Below are 27,280 nucleotides of genomic sequence, written 5' to 3'. Positions count from 1 at the left end.
CTGTACCGCACTAAATGGAGTTTAATGAAATGATTTGTGCAATCAAATTGCGGCAATATTTGGATTTGTTGCAAATCACATTTTTCGTGAAATTCGTAACAAATTAGGATTTGTTAGATTTAATTCACTCATCCCTAATTATAACTACAAGTTCCAGTCCAACTAAAGGTCTAATGACCTGAATTGACGATACCATAAGCCACGGTGTAACTTTGACCTATCCACTTCCTAAGACCACCAGGGTAGTTTCTAAGTTTTGTGTACAAGCATCCTAAACCTGCCTGCCTCCTATATAGGTTCCATACTGTGTTCTAGAGGGTTCACACCCGAAAGGTAAATCAATGCTCTCCTCTTATCTCTGTCCACCAATATCATTTTGGGCAGCTGACTCCTGAATGTAATCCCCCTTTCCTTTAGCTTGACATCATCCCCATCAGCAGCAGTTCACAGCTTAGTCCAGGACAGTTTTATTTATCTAACCCCTGCCTTGTGATTCTGTTGTTGTTTTCCTTTACGACCACATAGTATCTTGCAAATGCAGTGCACTATTAACCTGCTTCTCCCCGTAACATGCTATGTAAATCATTTCCCAGCACAGTGCAGGCCTGTTTAGTCCACTGTACTGCCTTTAACACTATGTCCTTTGATTGGCCAAGCAAGGCAAAGGAAGTCCAGGTGTAAGTACAACTGGCAAAAAGACCAGCTTTGCTCACATTCCCTGAAATTGAGAGAATGATAAATCGCTGTCCATCATGGAGGGGACTCTAAGGGGGCTCAAAAACAGCAGGGAGAGCCCAAAAGTTACTGTGAGAGTTAATGTAACAAAAACATGCATGTCTTTAAAATTCTTTTGAAAGCACAGGTGCACTTCAAATCCAAATACTAAAATGCTACTAACAACTACTCCACACATAAGAATCAGAATCTTTAATGACACTATGGACATTTTATTGGGTGGCAAACTGGATTAATGCACAGGACCTCTACCTTTTGCCTCCCCTGAGACCTGGACCCCTAGATGCAGCCTGCATTTACATTGATCCATATACTGCTTGAGACAACTTTCTGGACTATAAGACTTTTTAGAGAATGACAAATACAGTGGTCCATCAACATACGATGATAATTCGTTCCAAATGAACCATCGTTTGTTGAAACCATCGTATTGTTGAGGGATCCGTGCAATGGAAAGAATAGGAAGTTATACTCACCTGTCCCCTTCGCTCCGGACCTTCACTGCTCGTCACCGCTGCCCTGGATGTTGCCCTCCATTGCTGTCGCTGCGTCCCTGGGGTGTCCCTGACGCTCTGGACATCTCTGCTTCCCCGGGATCCTCGCTCTCCGTTGCCGTCATCACGTCACTACGCACGCCACTCCTATTGGATGATGGGATGGCGTGCGCGGCGACGTGATGACGACGAAGGAGAGTGCTGGCGATGCAGGGGATCCCGAAGAGGAGGCTCCGGAGCACCGAGGACAGGTAATAGACCATCACTGGAGCACACGGGGCACCGTAAACGGCTATCCAGCGGCAGCCCTGACATACAAAGACATGCGATGGCCCCGACATACAAAAGCATTGTATGTTGATGCTGCCTTCAACATGCGATGGCCTCTGAGAGGCCATCGCATGTTGAAATTATCGTATGTCGGGGCCATCATAGGTCGGGGGGTCACTGTATGTTACAGGAATCAACTGTTTTAGTAGAATTCAAATGGCCTCACAACAAAGTTAAGGCTGATCCCCACCCCAGTTGCATGGTTATTTTAAGAAGCCAAATTACAGTATTGCCATTTAATATATCTTCTGTACAAAGAAGAAACCACAAAATAGTGTTAGCTAAAGTTATCTCACCTCTATTTTTTCTCCTTCCTGCATATGAGGAGGCACCTCTACTTCTGTTTTCCATTGGATGACCTATGCTGCAGGTGTAGCTACACAAATGCTCTAAATGTATTAACCTAGGAGCTGTAGGGTATCTTTACATAATACATTTAAAACGTTTATGTTTTTAACTTGTGTTCAACTATACATCCAAAAAGTGTGCAGTAAAGCTGCACACAGCGGCTAGATATCACTTGATTCCTGAAATAATCAATGAGAAATTACGTAATGTGAATGGACCCGTAATGTCCCACAAGTTATATCAATTATTATTCTACAGCACAATTTGCAGCTTAATCTGTTTGTAACACATAAACTTTTTTTTTTTTTAAGTTTGCCATAGATTTGTGGTGAGAACCACGGTGGAAATATTTCACGGAACTTGAACCAAATCTATGCCTTCTATAGTCACCAAGAAAGAATGTGTTGAAAAGCTGAAGTGTGTATTTTTCCTGCATAAGGGTTGAGCTGTTACCCTTTAAAATATTAAAGGGGTACTGCGGTGGAAAACATTTTCTTTTAAATCAACTGGTACCAAAAAGTTTTGTAAATTACTTCTATTATCAAATCTTTACCATTTCAGTACTTATTAGCAGCTGTATGCTACAGAGGAAATTCTTTACTTTTTGAATTTCTTTTTTATCTTCTCCACAGTGCTCTCTGCTGATACCTGATGCCCATATCAGGAACTGTCCAGAGCAGGAGAAAATCCACATAGCAAACCTATGCTGCTCTGGACAGTTCCTGACATGGACAGAGGTGTCAGCAGAGAGCACCGTGGACAAAACAAAAAAGAAATTCAAAAAGAAAAGAATTTCCTCTGTAGCATACAGCTGCTAATAAGTAATGGAAGTGTAAAGATTTTTTAATAAAAGTAATTTAAAAATCTGTTTAAATGGCACCAGTTCATTAAAAAAAATATATATATAATTTCACTGGAGTACACCTTTAATTATTTGGAGTTTTGTGATCCAGAAATCTATAGGATTCTTCAGGCTTTGTTAGATGTTTGCCTATAGTTTACATTCTTAGTAGCAATGAATTAACTGACCAATCTTAGGGCTCACATCTATATGTATCATGCTTTACAGAGCTTTAAATGCTCATTTTAATTTGGATGTACCTTGGATGTACTTTGGCCACACAAAAAAAAAATATTGCTTTTACATTTTCACCTACTTTGCAATTAAGAATATTGCAAGGATATACAGAAAATATCTTAAAAAATAACACAATATTATTGAAACAGATGGAGATCATTGCACAGAGAAAAAATGCTTAAACCAATGAAAATATAAGTGCCCATCCCTTACTTTTACATGACTTGTAGGATTAATAATTCAGGTCACTGAAATACAAGCGAGTTCCATGAATTCCATAAATAATTCTTCTGCGGTAAATGAGATAAATATGGGAGAGCTCAACCACACCACAAGGCTCCTCACTTGACATTTAAATTCTACTTTATAACTCGTGAGATGAAAAGAGATATAGAGGCTACTCAGCAGAAACATGTTCAGGAGAAAATGGTAAAGAGTTTAAAGGTTAACTTTACCTATTTAGCATTTTAGTAAACGTTTGAAATTTAGTTCACTTATAGGAATAATTTGTTCATATTTAGAACTTTGACATGCATGCATGTTCTAAATCTAATGCAAAATAGCTCTACTCTTAAAGGGGTACTCCGCCGCTAGACATCTTATGCCCTATCCATAACATAGGGGATAAGATGTCTGATCGCAGGGGACCCCAGACATCCGGTGCACAGAGCTAACTTCGCTCCGTGCCGGATGACTGGCGATGTGGAGGCTCGTGATGTCACGGTCATGCCCCGCTCATGACGTCACGGCCATGCCCCCTCAATGCAAGACTATGGGAGGGGGCGTGATGGCCCCCTCCAATAGACTTGCATTGAGGGGGCGTGGCCATGATGTCACGAGAAGGCACGGCCGTGATGTCACAAGCCTCCAGCACTGCACCCAATGCTCTAAACGAATGCTGGGTGCCGCAGGGAGAACACGGGGGTCCCCAGCAGCTGGACCCCTGCGATAAGACATCTTATTCCCTATCCTTTGGCTAGGGAATAAGATGTCTAGTGAAGGAGTACCCCTTTAAGGGTGTATTAACACGTATCCTACGCATATTTGATGTGCAGGATTTGATGTGCATTAGCTTGGAAACCACATGTGGATTGTGAATCTCAATAAAAACCCTTAGTTATGGTTATTTGTGCTAGTTACAATTGAACATCAATACTGACAGCATTGCACACCTTACCTAACCTTTGATCATTGACAGTCTGCATGGTATAATAGTTTAATTAAATATTACACTAAAATAAAGAAACTTCATGATATCTTCTGTCTCTGAGTTTGAATGTCCTCTTTCATCCTGTAAATAAATGTAGCTCCCAGCCATCTCTTAAAACTAATGTGATTCATCAGGGACAAAAGGTTGGGACTTCTTCCTTCTTTATGTACAACTTAAGAGAGACATTTTTTCCTACGAATAGGTAGGAGTCCTTTTTTTTATTACTTTCCATCAAGCAAATTTTTAAAGAACCCCCTACTTGCTTGATTTCTGGCAGAAACAGTACCTTCCAAGAGCTATGTCTAATGCAAACATATATTAGGGCTTGTTCACACAGGTAAAAACTGTGTGGATTTCTTTTCCATTAAAATCCATGTGGTTTATCTTTAGAAAAAAAAAAAAAAAAGCTCCCAAAGATTTTAGAGAGAAACACCAAAAAAAGCATGTGTTGTGTTGACACTTTTCTGAGCATTTTTGCATAGACGCTCCAGTTGAAATCGATGGGAGCTTTAAAAAAAAAAAAAAAAACATATGAAAATCCACACAAAAATCCTCATATAATCAGAGCCAAAATCTACATGGCGGACACAATGCAAATTTTTAATATTTTCTGTATGCTTTTTTGTCTGTATGCTCTTATCCCCTTCATGCTTTAGGACATGTTACATGTTTTAAGCAAATGTGGCCCCACTAAAAAAAAAAAAAAGTGGCGCTAAATTCTTTGAATGAGACAGAAAACAATCACAGCTTGGCTTTCATATGTTAACAGGCTCTGGTAAAAATGAAATCTTAGCTGTGATTGGTTGTTATGGGCAGATCACTCCAGTTTTGGTCTAAGGCTAAGTTTACACTTGGTTTTTTTTCTGGCGGTTTTTGGATATCTGCCACTGCAGTTTTTGAGCCAAAGCCAGAAGTGTGTTCAAAAGGAATAGGACATAAAAAGGAAGGACTTTTCCTCCTTTATGGATCCACTTCTGACTTTGGCTCAAAAACTTGGCTCAATGACTAAGAATGAAAAAAAAAGCACACAAACATTGTTCTCAGAGCAGTTTATAGCACACAAATATGTAACATTTCTTTGTATTTGTTCAATTATCACCATTATAAAATATTAAAAATGGGGGGGGGGGGGGGTCCTCTAGTGTAAAAGCAGTGAAGACTATAGAACTCTCTGCCAGAGGAAGTGGTCATGGTGAACTTAATAAAAGAGTTTAAAAGTGGCCTGGATGCATTTCTGAAAAGTAATAACATTACAGGCTATAGATACTAGATTTACAGGGACAGAATGTTGATTCAGGGATTTATTCTGATTACCATATTAGAGTCAGAAAGGAATTTTTTTTCTGTTGTGGGGCAATTGGCATCAGCCTCTTAAAGTTTTTTTTGCCTTCCTCTGGATCCACACAGTAGGGACGTAGTAAGCATGTAGGTTGAACTTGATGGACTCTGGTCTTCTTTAAACCATATGAACTATGTAACAGTGTAACGGTTAGTAACATTTACCCCAGATTACCTCCCAAGAAAAAATATAAATCCTTTTTAGTGTTCTTGGAAACTGTTCACATAAAAACTTCATGACCATCTTGTGAAATTGAAATATTTGAAAATAATCAAACAAAAAATGCACTGGCTCAAAGGATATGTTTTTTCCTCAATATTTGATACAAATATTAATAATATAAAATGTTTTATACAAAGTCTTTATTTTGGCATAAAATGAAAATTGCATTTAAAACACAGCTATTAATACATTTGGTTCAGTCTGAAAAATAATATCCCTTCTTTCATTTATTCATAATATTTCCTGAATGCTGTGTACATATAAAATAGAAAATAATTTGGTAAACATCATTAAAAGTTACATTTACAGCTTGTAACATTGCCCCACTCAACATCTCAAAATAGATCCCATAGTGGGTAAGATTATACAATACATTTTTAGACAACTTATTAAGCATTATATGCAATTTACCATCTATGCACCATTGAACTTCTATTAAAGGAGTACTCCAGTGCAGGAACACTTATCCCCTATAAGTGCCTGATTGCAGGGGGTCTGACCACTGGGGACCCCCCCCACGATCCCCTGCATGGGAGCCCAGCAGTCCCCAGGAAGGGAGCATGTTGCTCCCCGCACGAGGCGATGGCCAACACCTCACCTCCATGTATCTTTAAGTGAAAGTAGAAGATACAGTGTGCCGGGGTGCCATGCAGGAGATTGCAAGGGGTCCCTGTGGTTCTCCCCCCCCCCCCCCCCATCCCTGAATCTTTTGAATAGGGGATAAGTATTCCTGAACTGGAGTACTCCTTTAAAGAGCTCAGTGGATAAGTATTATATCAACATCAGGAAACTGTAGACTGTAGCCATTCCTGAATAACATTAAGCACCGGTCAAACAAGACATGATGAAGCCAGCCACAATGGAGAGCATGTATCATGTCTAGCCAATGAGATTCTAGTTCTTATTTTCCAGACATTAATTTGATTGCAATGGTTTTGATAATTCTCTCCATTGTGTATACATTTCCACAAGGCATGCCCATGTAACCCATGTACCGTAATTCTCAAATCTTTATTTTTCTATATTTTCTCTATCAACCAGTCATTAATAAAGTTCAATATGGTGAGCTGATTCTCTATGGCATTCAAAATACTTTTAAATATGTTTTTAACTTGTGATTTTTTTTTTGTTGTTGTTTTGTTTTTCCTTTTTCGGTTTTAGGATAAAAGAGTAAAGTAATACTGTCTAAAAATGTAAATGGAAGAGAACTCAATGCAATCTAACTTGGTGAGGTATCCATAACATATCGGGGCACAGCAGGACCTAGTACATTCCTATTTTATGCAACGAATAAAGTTTTAGGTGATAAGATGTTCCAACATATTTTACAATCTTCTAGTGTGATATTGTGCACTTCCGATCAACAGAAGTACATGACTCACATAGCCCAATAAAGGCATCAGGCTAAAATATTTGGTGGTAAATGTATAAAACATTTATACATTTATAAGCTACATTTTGTGGGCTATTTTGTTCTTATACATTCTTGGTTATTGGTTAAGATCAGATAATGATGATGGGGCACAATATATTAATAGAAAACTTTACAGTAGACTAACAAAAGTTATGGGACGTTATGCCACTTTAGGCAATAGGATGAAAAGATATTTTATGCTCATATATGTAAAAAAATAAATGTTCTCATAGATAATACAATATGATAGAACCCTTAAGTAAATACATTAAAGTTACAATATTATCACAATTTCTGTTAAATAGATTTAATGAAGCATAGATAATAGCTTTCATATGCTAACAAAATAACAATTGTTTTGTTTTATAAATTCACATATGGCAAGGGTTTGAACATTTAACAACAAGAGACATTATGGCAGATTGGAGTATCACAATCCAGATTAAAGGAGTTATCCAGTCTAAAAAACATATCCCCTATCTGCAGGATAGGAGATAAGTATCAGACAGAAGAGGGTCTGACCACTGGGATCCCCTGCAACCTCCTGCCTGGTGACCCGGCTATCCGCATGCATGAAGTGTGTCAATCTTGGCACAAATCGGTGGCCGACACGCCCCTCCATGCATCTCTATGGAAGAGCCGGAGATATCCGGCACTCCCATAAAGATGTCTTTACTCCTTTAAAGTATAATTCTGCTTTTAACAGCAATTTGCAGCTTAAGTCTACATAAAAATGTTTAGTAACTTTAATCACTTTACCTGTTTCCTTTGTGCTGATTTTATGTGGTTTCTTGTTGTTTCTCAATAGCTGCTTTAAAACTTGATGTGAGCTTAGCTCTAGACCCTGTCCTGCACATAAGATTAGCACTGGCCGGGATCCAAATGACCAATTGTACGTGGAATCCAACCATCAAAATGAAAACTAAACTCGAATCAATTTGCTAAACACAAGGACTGTGGCACAAGAAGCATCGATGGTCTGGGCTATAGATCAGTAGGCTTTCCATGTGTCACTATATAGTTTTATCACAAGCTACCGTATTCTTCCCTTCAAACAATGCCTCTAGGGGAGAACATAGCAAATTGCTGATGAGGAGCTGTTAGAAAAATTGTATTGAACAACTTTTAAAATGTGTATTCTGCCTTATGTACTTTATTTACTGTACTTTCAGTCTTACTAAAACTAGGTTAACATCTGAAACTAGCCCTACACTCGTGGTTTACATTGAAAAACCGGCCAACAAGTATGCCAACCTAAATAACAGGGTCCCCCTGCACAACTAATTGATTTTAATGTATCAAATGTAGCCTAAAGGTTAACTTTTAACTCTCAAAAAAAGGCATACGCTTGCAAATGTGCTGAATGTAGTCACTTTTAGACTACATTTGATACATTAAAATCTATGGATTCCAGAGGTGTACACTGTGCTGTACATTGGCATACTGATCGACCAGTTTTCTGACATATACCCAAAGTGTAGGACTGCTTTCAGATTTGAACCTGGCCTATCAAATTAAAAAGAATAAGAGCTAGGGCAGCATGCCACCCATGCAACTTTGTTTGCATTTTCCTAAAACTGAAAAGCTTTGTGACCTTACCACGAATCCATGGGTGATCTGACATTTCGTGGGATAGGTTTCCTCTACTTTTACTGGCTCAGAGGTTGTTAAAATATAAATTAGCTAGATTTATTTAATTTACTTTTATGAATGATGTAATGTATCATACTATACACACAAAACCATAAGGGAGAATATTCATAAAATATTGTTAAATTCTAGTAGTAGTAATATACCATATAACTAAATGCTGGTAAATACTGGCCTATGATAATGAGTTTACACAAATGGTTTTCAATTCAGAAATGTGCATGCACTGTGGTTGCTGGAGAATGTGGAATCTGTTACAAAAATGTAGGCAGTGATACAGAATGTTTTCTTGCAGACAAATAAGACAAGCAGAACAGTCACCAAGTTTAGCCATTTAATTGGCTACAGTTTACTGCGTATCATTCATATAGGTAGTTGAAATGCAGCTAGCAAAACACAATGCAGAGTCATGATTTTTTATAGACATGCCTTACTTGGTCCCCACAAGTTTTTATAGGTGTGACTATCACATGTGGGCCTCATACCTGAAACTCTTGTTGTAGCAATAGTTCCTCAGACAGTGCAGGCACTGATGTTCCATTTATTCCTATGTCGGAACGGATGGGTGAGGTTGATGGACTGTGAACTGTGAGCATGGACAGAGAGGGTGAAAAAGTTGGGGTCATTGTTGAAGGCTGACACGCCAAATTAGAGAAAAAAGGTGAGCGGGGATATTTTACAAATGTCTGTCCTGACATTATAGTTGGCATTCGAGGTGGTACTGCCCTTATCCCGGGCTGTGCCACAGATGTGATTAATGGGGGTGGAAAAATGAAAGGTTTCTTTTGCTTAGGTACATGCCTATGCAACTTGTCATCTTTCAGTCTACCAATATCACAGAAAACAGAAGAGAGTGTCTGAAACCTGGGTTCCCAGCTAAGTAGGTAATCCCAATTATAACTTCCTCTTAGGTCCTCATCAGAGGCCACTAAAGATGCCAAAGAACCATATCTGGAGTCATATGACATAGGAACATAGATGTAGTCCTGACTGGTGTCTGGAATAGAGTTTTTGTCCTTTGGGATGTTTTCACTGTTGTGGTTTGTTGGTGGCAAATCCTTTTTGCAGTTATAGTATGCATGGCATTCTCCGTTTCCATTTTCCTCCTTGAGGATCACTACATTCTCTGCACTTTCTGACCCGATCACCACATCTGTTTCATCTGACTCACATGACAGAAGATCAGAGTCTCTTGGAATTCCAGAGTCTGGAACTCGTGAGGCTCTTTCACTAAGAACAGAGCTAGATTCTTTTCTAATGGGGTATTCATTGATCATCTTTATTTCTTCATCTTCAGCAGTTTCCCCTTCTGTTGAGCCATGACCACTCGAGTCTGAATTCCTGCATTTGTTCCCAGTGTCTTTCTTTTCTCTGATGCCAACTAACCCCAACCATTCTGCTGTATCTGGAGCTATGCTGTTCTTGATATTTTCATACTTTGGACATTCATCAGACATGCAGTCTTTACCATTTGAATTGGGAAGAGCAGGGATAGCAACTTCTTTTATCCCACAAGCATTTACAACATCTTTTCTCTTATATCTCAAAATTATTCCTATGAGGCTTATAGCCAATAGCAAGAAAACCACAAAGGAAATGCTGAAACTGATGGAAAGTATGTTTGCTGACAAAACAGGGTAACCTTCTAGAGCTGTTGAAATGTTAACCCGAACAGTGCATGTCGATGACTTTGAGTCTAGCTTTGGGCTTTGGGCTCTTATGACTAACTCAATAATGTCATCATTTTTCCTTGTATTACTTCTTATCTTTTGAACACTTTTTGTTAAGGACAGGATACCACTAGTTGTGTTGACAGAGAAAAACTGAGAAGGCTTTTCAAGATTAAAGTAGATGACCCCATCAGGTCCTTCATCCTTGTCTGAAGCTCCCACTTGGCCTATAACTTGTCCAGGTTTGTTTTCTTTTGGTAAGTCAAATAAATATTGATCCTCTTGGAATATAGGTGGAAACTCATCCTGTCCCTCTATATCGACATAAACCAGTACACAGGCTGTGGATTCACTTCTATCTTTCACTTGAACAACAAGGCAATACTTTTTCTGTGTCTCATAATCGATTTTGTGCTTAGTATAAATATCCCCAGTCAATGAGTCAATGAAAAACTTATCTTGCTTAGGCTCATTTAGGCACATAGATTGAATGGAGTAAGTCAAGGCACCGAATGGTCCAGAGTCTAAGTCAATGGCATTAGCTGTGCACACTGGTGAGAAAGGTGGCATATTTTCAGACAGACTACAGCTTACACTGTTAAACAGGAACTGAGGTGGGAAGTCATTGTCATCAAGTACTGTAATGTAGAGTCTTGTAAATGCCTCATCATTTTTAGTTCCCCAGCCATTAGTAGCTTTTATAACTAAAGCAAAGTTCATAACATTTTCATAATCCAAAGGCTTTCCTAGCATGACAGTCCCGTTGTGTGAATCGACTGTGAAAATTTCACCATCATTCCCAGAAATTATACTGTATATTATATCAGCATTATCTCCACTGTCATAGTCAAAAGCTGATATTTTAATAACTTCCATATTTAAAGGATGATGTTCTCTGACACTAACATGGTACTCCGGGTTGTGAAATATTGGTGGATTGTCATTGGTATCAAGAACAGATATAAAAACAGTGGCAGTAGAGCTTAAAAGTGAGACTCCCCGGTCAGAAGCTTGTAAAACCAACGTGTGGGTGGTGTCTGTCTCATAGTCTAAGTTTCCATTCAGGATTAGTTTCCCAATGACTACAAATGGAGGTTGGGAAAGAATCCCAATGCTTTGTACATTGAAGAGATTGTATGGATTTCCACTGATAATGGAAAAGTCAACATAAGCATTCTCATGAGTCCAATCCAAATCTGTAGCTGTAAAGATAAGAATGGCCTCTCCAACTACAGCGTCTTCACTTACACTGATCCGGTACACTTTCTCTGAAAATAAGGGGACATGGTTGTTTACATCATGAATTTGTAGCTCCAGAAGAGTAGTAGAAGTTAAAGGTGGTATGCCACTATCTTCGGCTTCTATCAAGATAGGAATCACAGTGCTTTTCTCCTTTACTCCTATTGGCATATCTGTATGCACAGAACCTAAAATGATTAGATTGATAGATTATTTATTGAAATTAAATTATTATACAAAGCTAATTGATTTGTGCAATAGTTCACAAGAATTCAAGTTCGCACACAAAATCTCAAAAGCCCTGCTCACATTTCTAACACATTAAAGGTAGCGCTGGGGGCGCATAAATACGGTGCTCAGCTGAGAACACTATAGACTTCAACATACGTACTTATATCTGATGTAAATATGCTAAAAAATCTGTCCCATTTTATATACCGGTATCCAAATTCAACGTGTTTTGCCCTGGTTTAAACATGTAACTAAAATAGTTCTAGATGCCAAGATAAATTAGTCAAGTTGCAGCTCTTTATATATGTATATGCACAGTGACCCTCCGACCTACGATGGCCCGGACATATGATAATTTCAACATACTATGGCCTCTCAGAGGCCATCGCATGTTGAAGGCGGCATCAACATACGATGCTTTTGTATGTCGGGGTCATCGCATAAATGGCTATCCGGCAGCGCAGACTGCTTTAGCTGCCACCGTATAGCCGTTTAAGGTGTCCCATGTGGTCCGGTGATGATCACTTACATGTCCCCGGTGCTCCGGACCATCCTCTTTGGGATCCCCTGCATCGCCGTCGCTCTCCATCATCGTCATCACGTCGCCGCGCACGCCGTCCCGTCATCCAATAGGAACGGCGTGCGTAGCGACGTGATACGTGATGATGACGATAAAGAACGACGATCCCGGTCAGCGGAGACGGTCTGGTGCGGCGGGGACACCTCGGGGACACGGCGACAGCAATGGACAGCGACATCCAGGGCAGCGGTGACGGTCCGGAGTGGTGGGGACAGGTGAGTATACTTTCCTATATTTAACATTGCATGGATCCCTCAACATACGATGGTTTCAACAAATGATGGTTCATTTGGAATAAATTACCATCGTATGTTGAGGAACCACTGTATAATATGTTTAAAATCAGTGGAACTCAACCATGAACAGCTTGGTATGCTAGAGGGAATCTGTCATATCTAGATCATGCTTGGAGTTCAAGTTTCAAGGTGTCTGTGTGAGCCGATAGGTGCATGCCTTGTCCCTGCCCTACCCCGCCCTATCCTGATTTATGTACAGGGCTCCTCATCTTCAAGCACTGAGTCCTGCATGTCAATCAGCCTGGATCACTACTTTAGGGTAATAGGCTGAACTATATGGACATATGTTTTTTATCAGCACTTTCAAACTATGTAACTATGTGTAATATATAGTATCATGCTGAGAGGGCTGCCAGGACAATTACTTTGCTGCCATCATTCATCAGCCACCAGCCACAGGGGGATATTGGCCCTGTCTATTGTCTTAATATTTTGCTGCATTTCTGCGAATCGGCATGACATGGGAATCGGACGGCCGTGGGACTCTCATCGGCTTCAGGTGGCAGCTTTTAATCTTTCAACTGCAGTGGCTTCTGTGGAGCCAGAAAGAGTTTATTGGCGTATAACACACAGAAAGACTTTAAGATTAAAATTTTAGTTTAAAAAAATGTGTGTTATACGCTGATAAATACGCTAATAAATAAATAAAGTGGAAGGCGTGTAAACCAGTTTTTACAATTGTGGTGTATTTAGCTTAGTAAATCACCCCTATTTTGCCAGGTCATTTTATTAAACATACTTAAAGGGGTATTCTGGCCCCAGCATAATAAAATCATGATAATAATTTGATGTAGGCTAATGCTACCTGCCAACACTTTACAAATCCTAAACATACCCAACATATAGCGAATGGAAATAAATGTACATACCAGTAGTTGGATTAATTTCAAATCCTTTTAATGGAGAAATAACTCTATAAGACACAGGACCATACATCTCCGAGTCTCTATCTGTGGCAGATACTGTTATGATATATGTATCAGGTGCAGTCAGCTCAGGTATTGATGCCTTCAGGACAAAACGCAAGAGAAAACAGTCAAATAGGCATTTCACCATTCAATTTGAGAAAGAGCTTATATTTGATCCCTAAAAGAATACATACTATTCCTGCAGTGTTTTTGTTGCTGATCTATGCATGGAGTTTAAAGATTTTATTAACTGTACTCTCCAGTATTTCCAATGTACCTTGTGATTTATTAAAGCCCTCAGCTAAAGATCTGGGTTTAGATGGCATTAGATTCTGAGAAGACTTGTGATGTTGAGTGCTTGGGTGTAATCTTATACTAATAGAAGCAAGGCTTCACACAGTATCTCTGTCTATGTTGGCTTCTCATGAAGCTATGGCTGACATGCCATTATAAATATACCAAATGTTCCAGTGTTCTGCACTTCTTTCATCACTTTGATTGACTCTATACTTATTTTTACAATTTTTTTTCTCTCTCCATCAATCTATCTATACTATGTGAGTATAATGTATATCTACTTAAAAACCAAATAGGCTTAATATAAAGTACTAAAATGTAATTGCTATATTCATGTTACAGTTTATGGAAAGCCCCAAATAGACCATGAAGTGCAATAATGTCAATTTAATGCCAAAGCAGTCTCCAAATATTTCATATTTAAATACGGAGTACTACTCGATATTTATCTAAATGAAATCACAGATAAAACAAATGAAATGAGTTAATATTAGATGAGCAAAGCATTTAAAATGTCCTTCACAGATGCTTTACTGGTTAGGTATATTATCATATTTTGGTAATGTAACAACATATAGCAGGCAAAGCAACCTTCCGCACTGCAGATGTTTTGGACTAAATCTCCCATGATGCTTTGGCAGCATTTTTCTCTGTAAGAACCTCATGGGAGATGTAGTTCAAAACCTCGGCAGTACCAAAGGTTGCCTATACCTGTCATGTAGGCTGAAATATATTGATAGAGATCAGGCTCCATTGTCTTATCTAAAGGAAAATATAGTGCCATAAATTGGCAGTGAAGCAAAGCTTAGACATATAGGGGGAGATTTATCAAAACCTGTGCAGAGGAAGAGTGGGGCAGTTGCCCATAGCAACCAATCAGATTGCTTCTTTCATTTTCCACAGGCCTCTAAAGAGGCCTGTGGAAAATGAAAGAAGCAATCTGATTGGTTGCTATGGGCAACTGCCCCACTCTTCCTCTGCACAGGTTTTGATAAATCTCCCCCATATTTGTACCATAAAATCACATATAAGTTTTGTGTACAGAGGCCTCATTGAAGACAGAGCAGACATGGACCCGTCAGCAGGTTTGTGGTTTATAAACTAAGGCCATGGCTATATAGGGCTTCAAACCCTGAATCTGTACATACCTTTGTTTTGATAACTGACTCCTCCAGAGCTGAAATATAGATTTGAATTAATGTAAATATTAGCCCCAAATACCCAGGGGGGGTGTTCCCTGGGCAGAAAAAGCCCAGCAACGTTTATCCCATTTGTTAGAAACACCTTGTGGGCTGTCTCTAACCTTGTACTAGAGGTGATGCTAACAAGTGGATGAGATTAACTTTGTTGGGTTTATGCAGCCAGGGGAACACCCCCTGGGCTTTTAGGAATTATTTGCTATCAATTTGAAGAACATAATCTCAGTGCCGGGGGTGTCAATTATCATAACAAAAGTATGCACAAATTCAGGGTCAGAAGCCATAAACAGCCATGACCTTAGTTTATAAACCAAAAACCAGATAAAAAACAACTGGCAGGTCCACAAACACATCATATATTCTTCTACTGTGCTGTATCATTTATCTGTATCATTGATCTCTGTAATGTGGATGCATACGACTAGTCATGCCATGGACATTCCAAAAGTAAAAGAGAACACTATAAAGTCTGTTAATTGAAATGTACAATAATATTTGATATACTAAAATCTCCATCTACTGTATATATTAATGTATAACTCTCACATAAAAAACAAGTCATTGCAGATAAGTTTTAGGCAAAGTGCACATGAGTATTAGAGAATTTGATAACTTCCTGCAAACCAGCAATAGTAAAGAGGCTGTTACAGTGTCTCAAGGAGTTGTCAGCCAGCATTTAGGGCATTGTTTGACAACAACCATAAAACAAATGTATTCACATTCATATGTGGGACCAATAATGCAACAAAATGGGTATATAATAATATTTTATTAATGCACAATTAATACATTAAAATCATATAAAAGAGAAAAAATAATACACCAGAAAAAAACATACGGTAGTTGGATGCAAATAAATCTATTTATACTGTAGATCTCAAGCACATGTGTAAATGTGATAGCATATACTAATATAAGTCAGTGAGTCTTCCCTGCATTGTTTAAATGCAGTGAGAATGTAATACAAACTTGTAACAATATCTATAAAAACCCCACCCCCACCTTTTTAGAGATTTTGTTATGTATGTGCATTGTTAATATGCATATATTTTTACATCAGTATGTGACCTGTACTTATATTAGTATGTGACATATATTAGTATGTGACTTGTACTTATATTAGTATGTGACATATATTAGTAAGTGACTTGTACTTATATTAGTATGTGACATATATTAGTATGTGACTTGTACTTACCGTATTTATCGGCGTATAACACGCACTTTTTAGGCTAAAATTTTTAGCCTAAAGTCTATGTGCGTGTTATACGCCAATACACCCCCAGGAAAGGCAGGGGGAGAGAGGCCGTCGCTGCCCGCTTCTCTCCCCCTGCCTTTCCTGGGGTCTAGAGCCCTGCTGCCGGCCCTTCTCTCCCCCTAGCTATCGGCGCTACTGCCCGTTCTGTCCCCCTGACTATCGGTGCCGGCGCCCCACTGCCGGCGCCGATAGCCAGGGGGAGAGAAGCGGCGCCGACAGCCAGGGGGAGAGAAGGGGCAGCGGCACCCATTGCCGGCGCCGCTGCCCCGTTGCCTCCCCCCATCCCGGTGGCATAATTACCTGGGTCGGGTCCGCGCTGCTGCAGGCCTCTGGTGTGCGTCCCCTGCGTCGTTGCTATGCACGGCGCGGCGCACTGACGTCATGCGCCGCGCCATGCAGAGCATAGCAACGACGCAGGGGACTTGCCCCGGAGGCCTGCAGCAGCATGGACCCGACCCAGGTAATTATGCCTCCGGGGATGGGGGGAGGCAACGGGGCTGCGGCGCCGGCAATGGGTGCCGCTGCCCCTTCTCTCCCCCTGGCTGTCGGCGCCGCTTCTCTCCCCATGGCTATCGGCGCCGGCAATGGGGCGCCAGCACCGATAGTCAGGGGGACAGAACGGGCAGCGGCGCCGATAGCCATGGGGGGGAGAGAAGGGCCGGCAGCAGGGCTCTAGACCCCAGGAAAGGCAGGGGGAGAGAAGCGGGCAGCGACGGCCTCTCTCCCCCTGCCTTTCCTGGGGGTATATCGGGGTATACACGCGCACACACGCACCCTCATTTTACCATGGATATTTGGGTAAAAAGCTTTTTTCACCCAAATATCCTTGGTAAAATGAGGGTGCGTGTTATAGGCCGGTGCGTGGTATACCCCGATAAATACGGTATATTAGTATGTGACATATATTAGTATGTGACTTGTACTTATATTAGATATTAGTATGTGACATATATTAGTATGTGACTTGTACTTATATTAGTATGTGACATATATTAGTATGTGACTTGTACTTATATTAGTATGTGATATATATTAGTATGTGACTTGTACTTATATTAGTATGTGATATATTAGTAAGTGACTTGTACTTATATTAGTATGTGACATATATTAGTATGTGACTTGTACTTATATTAGTATGTGACATATATTAGTATGTGACTTGGACTTATATTAGTATGTGACATATTAGTAAGTGACTTGTACTTATATTAGTATGTGACATATATTAGTATGTGACTTGTACTTATATTAGTATGTGACATATATTAGTATGTGACTTGGACTTATATTAGTATGTGACATATATTAGTATGTGACTTGTACTTATATTAGTATGTGACATATATTAGTATGTGACTTGTACGTATATTAGTATGTGACATATATTAGTATGTGACTTGTACTTATATTAGTATGTGACATATATTAGTATGTGACTTGTACTTATATTAGTATGTGACATATATTAGTATGTGACTTGTACTTATATTAGTATGTGACATATATTAGTATGTGACTTGTACTTATATTAGTATGTGACATATATTAGTATGTGACTTGTACTTATATTAGTATGTGACATATATTAGTATGTGACTTGTACTTATATTAGTATGTGATATATTAGTAAGTGACTTGTACTTATATTAGTATGTGACATATATTAGTATGTGACTTGTACTTATATTAGTATGTGACATATATTAGTATGTGACTTGGACTTATATTAGTATGTGACATATTAGTAAGTGACTTGTACTTATATTAGTATGTGACATATATTAGTATGTGACTTGTACTTATATTAGTATGTGACATATATTAGTATGTGACTTGGACTTATATTAGTATGTGACATATATTAGTATGTGACTTGTACTTATATTAGTATGTGACATATATTAGTATGTGACTTGTACGTATATTAGTATGTGACATATATTAGTATGTGACTTGTACTTATATTAGTATGTGACATATATTAGTATGTGACTTGTACTTATATTAGTATGTGACATATATTAGTATGTGACTTGTACTTATATTAGTATGTGACATATATTAGTATGTGACTTGTACTTATATTAGTATGTGACATATATTAGTATGTGACTTGTACTTATATTAGTATGTGACATATATTAGTATGTGACTTGGATCTACTGCTATCACATTTGCAGATGTGCTTGACATGTACAGTATATTTATTTTCATCCACCCACAGTTTTTTTTCTGATTTGTCCTCTCTTTTATCAGATTTTAATGTATTGATAGTATACTAGTAAAGTAATTATATTCCCACTACATTTACTACCTTCGTAAACAGAGCACTGGGGTCAAGGCTGTCAGGATCCGGACTGGTATGCAGCGAGGACACTGGAGGTGGATCCTCTGTGTCAGTGGGGTGATGGCGTGGGCCGTACCAGGGGAACGGAGTCTAAGGGGTTACTGGTTTTCACCGGAGCCCGCCGCAAAGTGGGATGGACTTGCAGCGGCAGGTAACCCCCAGGTCGTTCCACCTGATAGCGACTCAACCCCAACTGACAGCTGAGACAGGCGCGGTACACAGGGACAAGGCAAGAGCAAGGTTGGACGTAGCAGAAGGTCAGGGCAGGCAGCAAGAGTCGTAGTCAGGGGCAACAGCAGAAGGCTTGGGAACACACTAAACGCTTTCACAGGGCACTAAGGCAACAAGATCCGGCAAGGACAGGAAGGGGAAGTGATGTTTTATAGGGAACATGGTAATTGGGCTAGGCACCAATTAATGGTGTACTGGCCCTTTAAATTTAAGAGAGCCGGCGCGCGCGCACCCCAGAAAGCGGGGCCGCGCGTCAGGAGGACACAGAGGGCAGAGGGAGGTAAGAGGAACAGGATGCGACCTGCGGGCGGACTTGTGCCGCCACGCGGATCGCATCCCCGCCGGTGGCACTGTGACAGCGCTCCGGTCAGAGGGACAGACCGGGGGGCTGCAGGAGGAGATACGCCGTGAGCGCTCCGGGATGGATGCAGGACCCGAAGCGCTCGGCGTTACAAAGGCAACTCAAACTTCATACATATTTTGAGGTATATTTTTATACTGAATAATAATGTCTTCTTCTCAACTGTAGGCATTTAGACTTTGCAAATCCATGAGTCAAAAATGTTATTTGAGTCACACTCACGCGTGAGTCACAACCTTGTTGTTACGCCGAGCGCTCCGGGTCCCTGCTCCTCCCCGAAGCGCTCGCGGCGTTTCTCTCCCTGCAGCGCCCCGGTCAGACCCGCTGACCGGGAGCGCGGCACTGACATTGCCGGCGGGGATGCGATTCGCATAGCGGGACGCGCCCACTCGCGAATCGCATCCCAAGTCACTCACCTGTCCCGGTCCCCGGCTGTCATGCTCTGGCGTGCGCGGCTCCGCTCTCTAGGGCGCGCGCGCGCCAGCTCTCTGAGATTTAAAGGGCCAGTGCACCAATGATTGGTGCCTGTCCCAATCACCCTAATTAGTTTCCACCTGCTCCCTGTGTATATTACCTCACTTCCCCTGCACTTCCTTGCCGGATCTTGTTGCCTTAGTGCCTAGAGAAAGCTTCCTTCTGTGTTTACCATTACTGTGTTCCTGACCTCCTGCTATTACCATTGACTACGAACCTTGCCGCCTGCCCCGACCTTCTGCTACGTCTGACCTTGCTCTTGTCTACTCCCTTGTACCGCGCCTATCTCAGCAGTCAGAGAGGTTGAGCCGTTGCCAGTGGATACGACCTGGTTGCTACCGCCGCTGCAAGACCATCCCGCTTTGCGGCGGGCTCTGGTGAATACCAGTAGCAACTTAGAACCGGTCCACTGACACGGTCCACGCCAATCCCTCTCTGGCACAGAGGATCCACCTTCAGCCTGCCGAATCGTGACACTTGTCACAACTCTGGTTAATAGTGTCAAGAGACTAGCAAAATGGACTGTGTATGGATGTGTATAAACACATGCTTAACTATTCACTATTTGCACATTGAAAGGCTATTGTGACTGCTAACATACGCTGGCCAAGAGAAACAGCAAGGCAATTGAAATATATTTAAATTACTTTTCATTACTAAACAATGTAAAGAATGGGAATGGCCAGCATAATGAATGGACCACTTATATTTTTTAGAAGCATAAAGCATACGCTTTATTAAATATTTTCACTCGGTGGAAAGACTTCTGTATTCAATTAAATCATCAGAAGAATATATGTGTATACATGTTCTTGTATGACCCATTAGTCAAAATATGAGTCAGCAATTAGACGGCCAGTCAAAACTTAATATGACACACAATTAAAAAGTACTGATGGGCATAACATTTACAGTCATATTAGCCCCCAGTGTAACATTTACTCATATAGAATTACTAAGGTTAGACTATACACAATGCACTGAAGCTCATCTGTCTAGAATACTCAGGGGCATATGGATACTTTATATGCTGGATATGCAGTGCTATATTTTTGTACAGTAAATCTGATTCCTGTGTCTGAAATACAGAATGCTGCAGATTTGCAGCTTTACCAAAGTAGACGGTAAATTTGTGTAATAGAATAACAGCATTTATTACAAGAAAGTGCTGCTTATATGATCATCAACCAAGGGGGGCAGGTGAGTATAATTTATTTTTTTATTTTTAAAGAACTGTAGTACCCCTTTTAGTATAGCTGGTTCTAAATGCTTACATGATGACTGTGCAATGTATTTTTATGACATCTCTGCTTGAGTTCTGGTAGATGTTAAAGAGAATGTATCACCTAGACTTTATTTTCTGATTAGAAGAAGATACTAAAACACAATAATTTTTTTTTTATCAGTTTCTATTTTCTGAATGTCATTTTTATTTATTTCATTTTTTGTACATTATTATGGGCACTGCCATATCATCTGAGCAGTTTTTAACAACATTTAGTGATATGCTTTAAAGCAGGACCAGTGTACCATAGACAACAATGGACAGGATCTATTCATACTAATTGGAGACACTAGTGGGCATTCTCTGTGACCTTTTCAGAGTTTATTCTACAGGGAGGGGGGATCCAAAGCTCTGCTGTGAATAGTGGTGGATTCAGTTTTATCTCTTTACTGGTGTCACCTTTAATTGTTCCTGAAAAGTAGGACATTGCAGGGAAATTATCTGTAAGGAACCGGAAGGCTCGGCTTAGTTGTAGGTTTAATGGCCAGAATCTGCAAGATTTCAGAATAATTTTTTAAAAAATCTGGAAATTTAGAAAAAAAAATATCACTAAGCAATCTTAAAAATATGGTTACCATAAAAACTTTATTTATACAAAAGGGAATTTCTGATGACACATTCATTGATGATTGAATACTATTATCGAGTTAGGTTCTAATCATTTTAATCATTTTTAATTATTCTAATCATTTTGTAGGATTGTAGGAATGATGGAGATATGTTTTGTGCACAGGCTGGAATTCAGTTTGCTAAATGACCTAGGGTTGGGTGTCTAACTACCAGGAATGCACTGTTGTTTGGCTGTCACCATGCCCATAAAGAGATTTGGACTGTGTAACACACCTATGAACTCAAGGTATATACAGTTAACCCATTCAGGACATTGGGCAGACAGGTACACCCTTGTGTCCTGGAACTTAAGGACAAAGGTTGCTTCAGAGCAGTGAGTGCTAATGACTGGCAGTGGCAATCCCATTGCTGCTGGTCATTTAAGCCTTTAGACGACGTGATCAATGCCGATCATGGCATCTAAAGTGAAACTGAAAGTTGCCGGCAGCTCAGTGGAACTCAGGATTCCCTGAGTTAAAATGGTGAAGGTCCCCTTACCTGCCTTCTGCCACTGTTCACTGATACACTAATGTAGCTTGGTTTAGACAGGCTACATTAGTGGATCACCAATCATACTGTGTAATGCTATGCCATAGTAAATGCAATCTAATTATTGCATATAAAATGTATATTTTTTTGCCATAAAGTGCACTGTGTAAAAACCAAACTCCCCAAAAGCTACAAAATTGCAGTTTTCTTATAAATTTCCGCTGACAAATAATAATTTTTTGGTTTTGTGGTATGTTTAATAGTTAAATGTAAAATTAGTCACGTAAAAGACAAGCTCTCATATGGGTTCTGTTTGTGGAAAAATAAAAGAGTTGTGGATTTTTTAAAAATGAAAACAAAAAATGAAAATGGACTATGTCTTTAAAGGGGTACTCCGCCCCTAGACATCTTATCCCCTATCCAAAGTATAGGGGATAAAATTTCTGTTGGCGGGGGAACCCCAAGATCTCGGCTGCGGCACACCAGACATCCGGTGCGCAGAGCAAACTTCGCTCTGTGCCAGATGATTGGCAATGCGGGGTGGAGGATCGTGACATCACGGCCACGCCCCCTCAATGCAAGTCTATGGGAGGGGGCGTGAAAGCCGTCTCGAGCCTACGGCACTGCACCCAATGCTCTAAATGAATGCTGGGTGCAGAAGGGAGATCGCGGGGGCCCCAGCAGTGGGACCTCTGTGATCAGACATCTTATCTCCTATCCTTTGGATAGGTGATAAGATGTCTAGGGGCAGAGTACCCCTTTAAGGCTAAAATGGGCTATGTCCTTAAGGGGTTAAATACTAAGTTGTGACAGGTATTAAATAATGAATACAATACACTTTTCATTTGATTATGTCAACTGTTGATTTCTAACTTCTCACAGGTGGCTCTTAAGTCTGTGAAAGATTTCTCCAGGACTTACTTACCTTATAGGAATCTTTAGTAAATAAAGGAGGATTATCATTGACATCTAGAATTATAACGGTGAGTTGTGCTTCAGCCAGATGCAGCATATCAGACGCCTGAATCCTTAAATGATATTGGGATGTTTCTTCATAGTCCAAATAATCAATGAGCATTACAATTCCTGAGTATTTGTCAATGGCAAACTTCATCCCAGGATTTCCATCTTCAGTAAAACTATACGATACATTTGGCTTCAGGTCCACATCATTGGCTGAGATGCAAACTACACTGACGCCAGGGGCAGCATCTGAAATGTCAAATAAGATATAACTTCACCCAAAATGGCTAAAAATAATCAGGAAAAACATTAATTATGAACAATTTTAGTACAAAGAGTTTTCGGTATAAGAAAGGAGCAGGGAAAGAGTAGTAGCCTAACCGCAAAATATACCTCTTTTTTGCTGTACAGTGGTCCCTCAACATACGCTGGTAATTCGTTCCAAATGAACCCTCATTTGTTGAAACCATCGTATGTTGAGGGATCCGTGCAATGTTAAATATAGGAAGGCATACTCGCCTGTCCCCGCCGCTCCTGACCATCACCGTTGCCCTGGATGTTGCCCTCCATCGCCGTGGTGTCCGCGCCGCTCCAGACCGTCTCCGCTGCCCGGGATCCTCGTTCCTTATCGCTGTCACCACGTCGCTACGCGCGCTGCTCCTATTGGATGACAGGCTGTCGTGCACGGGCACGTGATGACGATGATGGAGAGCGATGGCGATGCCGGGGATCCCGAAGTGGACGGTCCGGAGCGCCGGGGACATGTAAGTGATCGTCACCGGACAACACGGGGCACCTTAAACGGCCATCCGGCAGCAGCTGAAGCAGTCTGCGCTGCCGGATAGCCGTTTATGCGATGGCCCCGACATACAAAAGTATCGTATGTTGATGCTACCTTCAACGTGCGATGGCCTCTAAGAGGCCATTGTATGTTGAAATTATCGTATGTCTGGGCCATCGTAGGTCGGGGGGTCACTATGCAATAATGGAACTATGCCTTGGTATACAGCAAAAGTTAAATGAAGACACAAACTGCCCTCATCTGATGGCCTTATAAGTATTCTACAAGTATTCTAAACAATGAAAACTGGCAAACGCTATAAAAATATGAAAGTATTAAATTTAAACATGTGTACAAACATATAAATATTTTCTTGCTTTGCATATTTGGGTAAAAAACGTGATTTGCTTTTCTTTGTATTGCAAATAATAACTATAATAATATTAGTAATGATATAGTATTAAATTATTACTGTACTACTACAGTAGTTGTACTTACATTATTAGTTTTTTACTATTATCACTACAACTACTACTTTTACTGGTTGTCTGCAGTCAGAGTATAGGGTCTTTTATTTTTTGTGAGATTATAAAGTCTGTATATATATATATATATATATATATATATATATATATATATATAGCACTGTTCCTTGTGATGACTTACCTTCAGAAACAAACGCTGTTTCCAGGGGAGGTATTGTAGGCGCATTGTCATTAATATCAATGACCAATACCGTTACTGTACTTGTTGCAGAAAGACTGGGGGATCCCCTATCAGCAGCTTGGATGACTAGCCTGTAAATAGAATTAATGAAGAATTACAACAACTTTTACAATATCCTCAATAAAATCTGTAGATTTGTGTGACTGATTTATTATAGGATACCTGTCATTACTTTCATGCTGCCTAAACCATAAGTCTTTATCAGGGAGGTCCCTTGTAGCTTTTTCCAGCATCAACAGCCTTGAATGTCAAAGTTGGTATGGAGCAAAAGCCAGGGACGTGCCCAATTACTCATGGTTCAGGCAGTATGAAAGGGATGACAAGTTCCTTTTAATGTCTCATGCTTTTCTGTATTTTTTATTTATTTATTTTTGCAGGAAATCCCGATTTCTTCAATATCAGATCAATAAGGGACTGACTCCTGTCACCCGAACCAATCATCTGACTAAAGGAGCCACTGAGGCCTGTCCACTGTTCACCCAGCGCAGATCTGTCATAGCGACCACAAAATGTGGGGTGCTGTGCCTAATAAATGAAGAAAAGGCTGAGGTCTTGCAGGAGTGCTGTAGCCCCTTCATTCTACTAATCTGATATTAAAGGGGTACTCCGGTGAAAACCTTTTTTCTTTTAAATCAACTGGTGCCAGAAAGTTAAACATATTTGTAAATTACTTCTATTAAAAAAATCTTAATCCTTCCAGTACTTATTAGCTGCTGAATGCTACAGAGGAAATTCCTTTCTTTTTGGAACACTGATGACATCACGAGCACAGTGCTCTCTGCTGACATCTTTGTCCATTTTAGCAAACATGCATAGCAGATCTATGCTAAGGGCAGCATGGTGGCTAAGTGGTTAGCACTGCTGCCTTACAGTGCTGGGGCCTTGGGTTCAAATCCCAGGACAACAATAAATAAAGAGTTGATATTATTATTATAATGATGTCAGCAAAGAGCACTGTGCTCGTGATGTCATCAGATAGAATTCCAAAAAGAAAAGAATTTCCTCTGTAGTATTCAGCAGCTAATAAGTACAGAAAGGATTAAGATTTTTTAATAGAAGTAATTTACAAATCTGTTTAACTTTCTGGCACCAGTTAATTTAAAAGAAAAAAGGTTTTCACCGGAGTACCCCTTTTATGGCATCTCCTAAGGATGGGCTTTTAGTATGAAAGTCCCATATAACCCCTTTTAGTAAAGATCTTAAGCACCAGAGATTCCCATAAGACAAGGTATTTATCAATAAAACAAGAAAAATTGTAAGCTAATAAAAACATTAGACTTGGCTTGAGAAAGGCCCTGTGTGGCTGAAACATTGCTGCCCATAAATTTTTATTATGAAAATAAATGCTATGTCTTATTGGAACCATCTTCCTACATATGTTTGTGACTAGCTGGGAGAGTGCACTGAGCTAAGAACAGAAGACTACAAGTGTTGCATGGAATTGGCATGACATGACTAAATGACTAAATATTCAGTCATTCGGGGCTCTCAGACAATTATATAATTCAGTGGCACAAAAATCTTAATAAATCTCTCCAAATCATCATAATGGCTGATACCTCATGAGAAGACCTAACATGGTGCTTTAAGCTTCCCTGTCAGATAACTACATGTCACGGCCACTGAATGATTCACACTTTCAGGCTGCTGACTATCCCAGTACTCAAGAAAGACTAACAAACCACAAGCCAAAGACAACACAGGAATGGAACTAAAGTTGAGAGCCAGTAGCAATATCCAGGACAGATGGACAATGAAGTGAATGTCTGTGTATATGTGCAGTATATAATATAGGAAATATATGATATATTTATAGATTATCCTTGTAGATTAGAAGCCCTCATTTGTAGATTGGGAGCCTTTACAGGCAGGGCTCTCTCCCCCTCTATACCAGTCTGCAATTTAGTCTGTGTTACGTTTATATATTTTGTAAAGTGCCCTGGAACCAAGGGAGCTATATAAATACATAAAGTAAATAATAATAATAAGTTACTATTACCTAACCAAGAAATACAGTAACATTACCAGGGCCATCTTTAGCATAAACTAGTACAGGGGTCGGCAACCCCTGGCACCCATGCCACTCATGGCACGCGGGGTGGTTTTGAGTGGCACGTGGGGCCCTGGGCGGAGAGGCGCTCGCTCCGCTAATGGGGATCCAGGACACTTGTCCCAGATCCCCAGATGTGCGAGCGCCGCTTTATGCTGTGCGCGCACACCCATGCACAGTTAAAGCTTCCTCTCAGTGTGAGCTGCAGGACCTGCTGCTTCACTGAGAGGAGACCTGAGACCTCTGACCACACGCAGCGCAGCGCAGGCGCCAATGACGTCACTCATGGCCGCCTGCACTGAAGTGGGAGAAGAATGCAGCAAACTTGTGCTGCCCAGGAGATCCCTGCCTGCGATATAGGTGAGTAGAAGTTTTTTTTTTTTTAATCATCCTGGAATCTGCAGAGCAGAGGAGGGAAAGGGACAGGGGGGGGGGAGCGGGAAGGGGGGGTGCAAGTGATATG

General features: G+C 40.3%; 1 protein-coding gene and 1 long non-coding RNA gene across 2 annotated transcripts in view; one reads left to right on the top strand and one right to left on the bottom strand.

Moving 5' to 3' along the window:
• Window positions 1-5,892: 5,892 nt before the first annotated feature.
• Window positions 5,893-27,280, bottom strand: part of DCHS2 (dachsous cadherin-related 2) — a 333,064-nt gene continuing 311,676 nt past the window's right edge. Inside the window, exons 17-20 of the mRNA XM_056562413.1 lie at window positions 24,708-24,838; window positions 23,223-23,509; window positions 13,706-13,844; window positions 5,893-11,917 (exon numbers count right to left, since the gene is read on the bottom strand). Coding sequence (XP_056418388.1) covers window positions 9,300-11,917; window positions 13,706-13,844; window positions 23,223-23,509; window positions 24,708-24,838 — 3,175 coding nt within the window. The 3' untranslated portion in view covers window positions 5,893-9,299. The remainder of the gene's footprint in view (window positions 11,918-13,705; window positions 13,845-23,222; window positions 23,510-24,707; window positions 24,839-27,280) is intronic.
• Window positions 15,560-25,398, top strand: LOC130358738 (uncharacterized). The gene is made up of 3 exons (XR_008889638.1): window positions 15,560-15,687; window positions 23,180-23,280; window positions 25,145-25,398. It is a non-coding gene; the product is annotated as an uncharacterized LOC130358738 (long non-coding RNA).

This window comes from Hyla sarda, chromosome 1 (genome assembly GCF_029499605.1).
Source record: "Hyla sarda isolate aHylSar1 chromosome 1, aHylSar1.hap1, whole genome shotgun sequence".
Lineage (NCBI taxonomy): Eukaryota > Metazoa > Chordata > Amphibia > Anura > Hylidae > Hyla > Hyla sarda.
The sequence above is the reverse complement of the archived record's forward strand: the minus strand, read 5'-3'. Positions and strand labels throughout refer to the sequence as shown.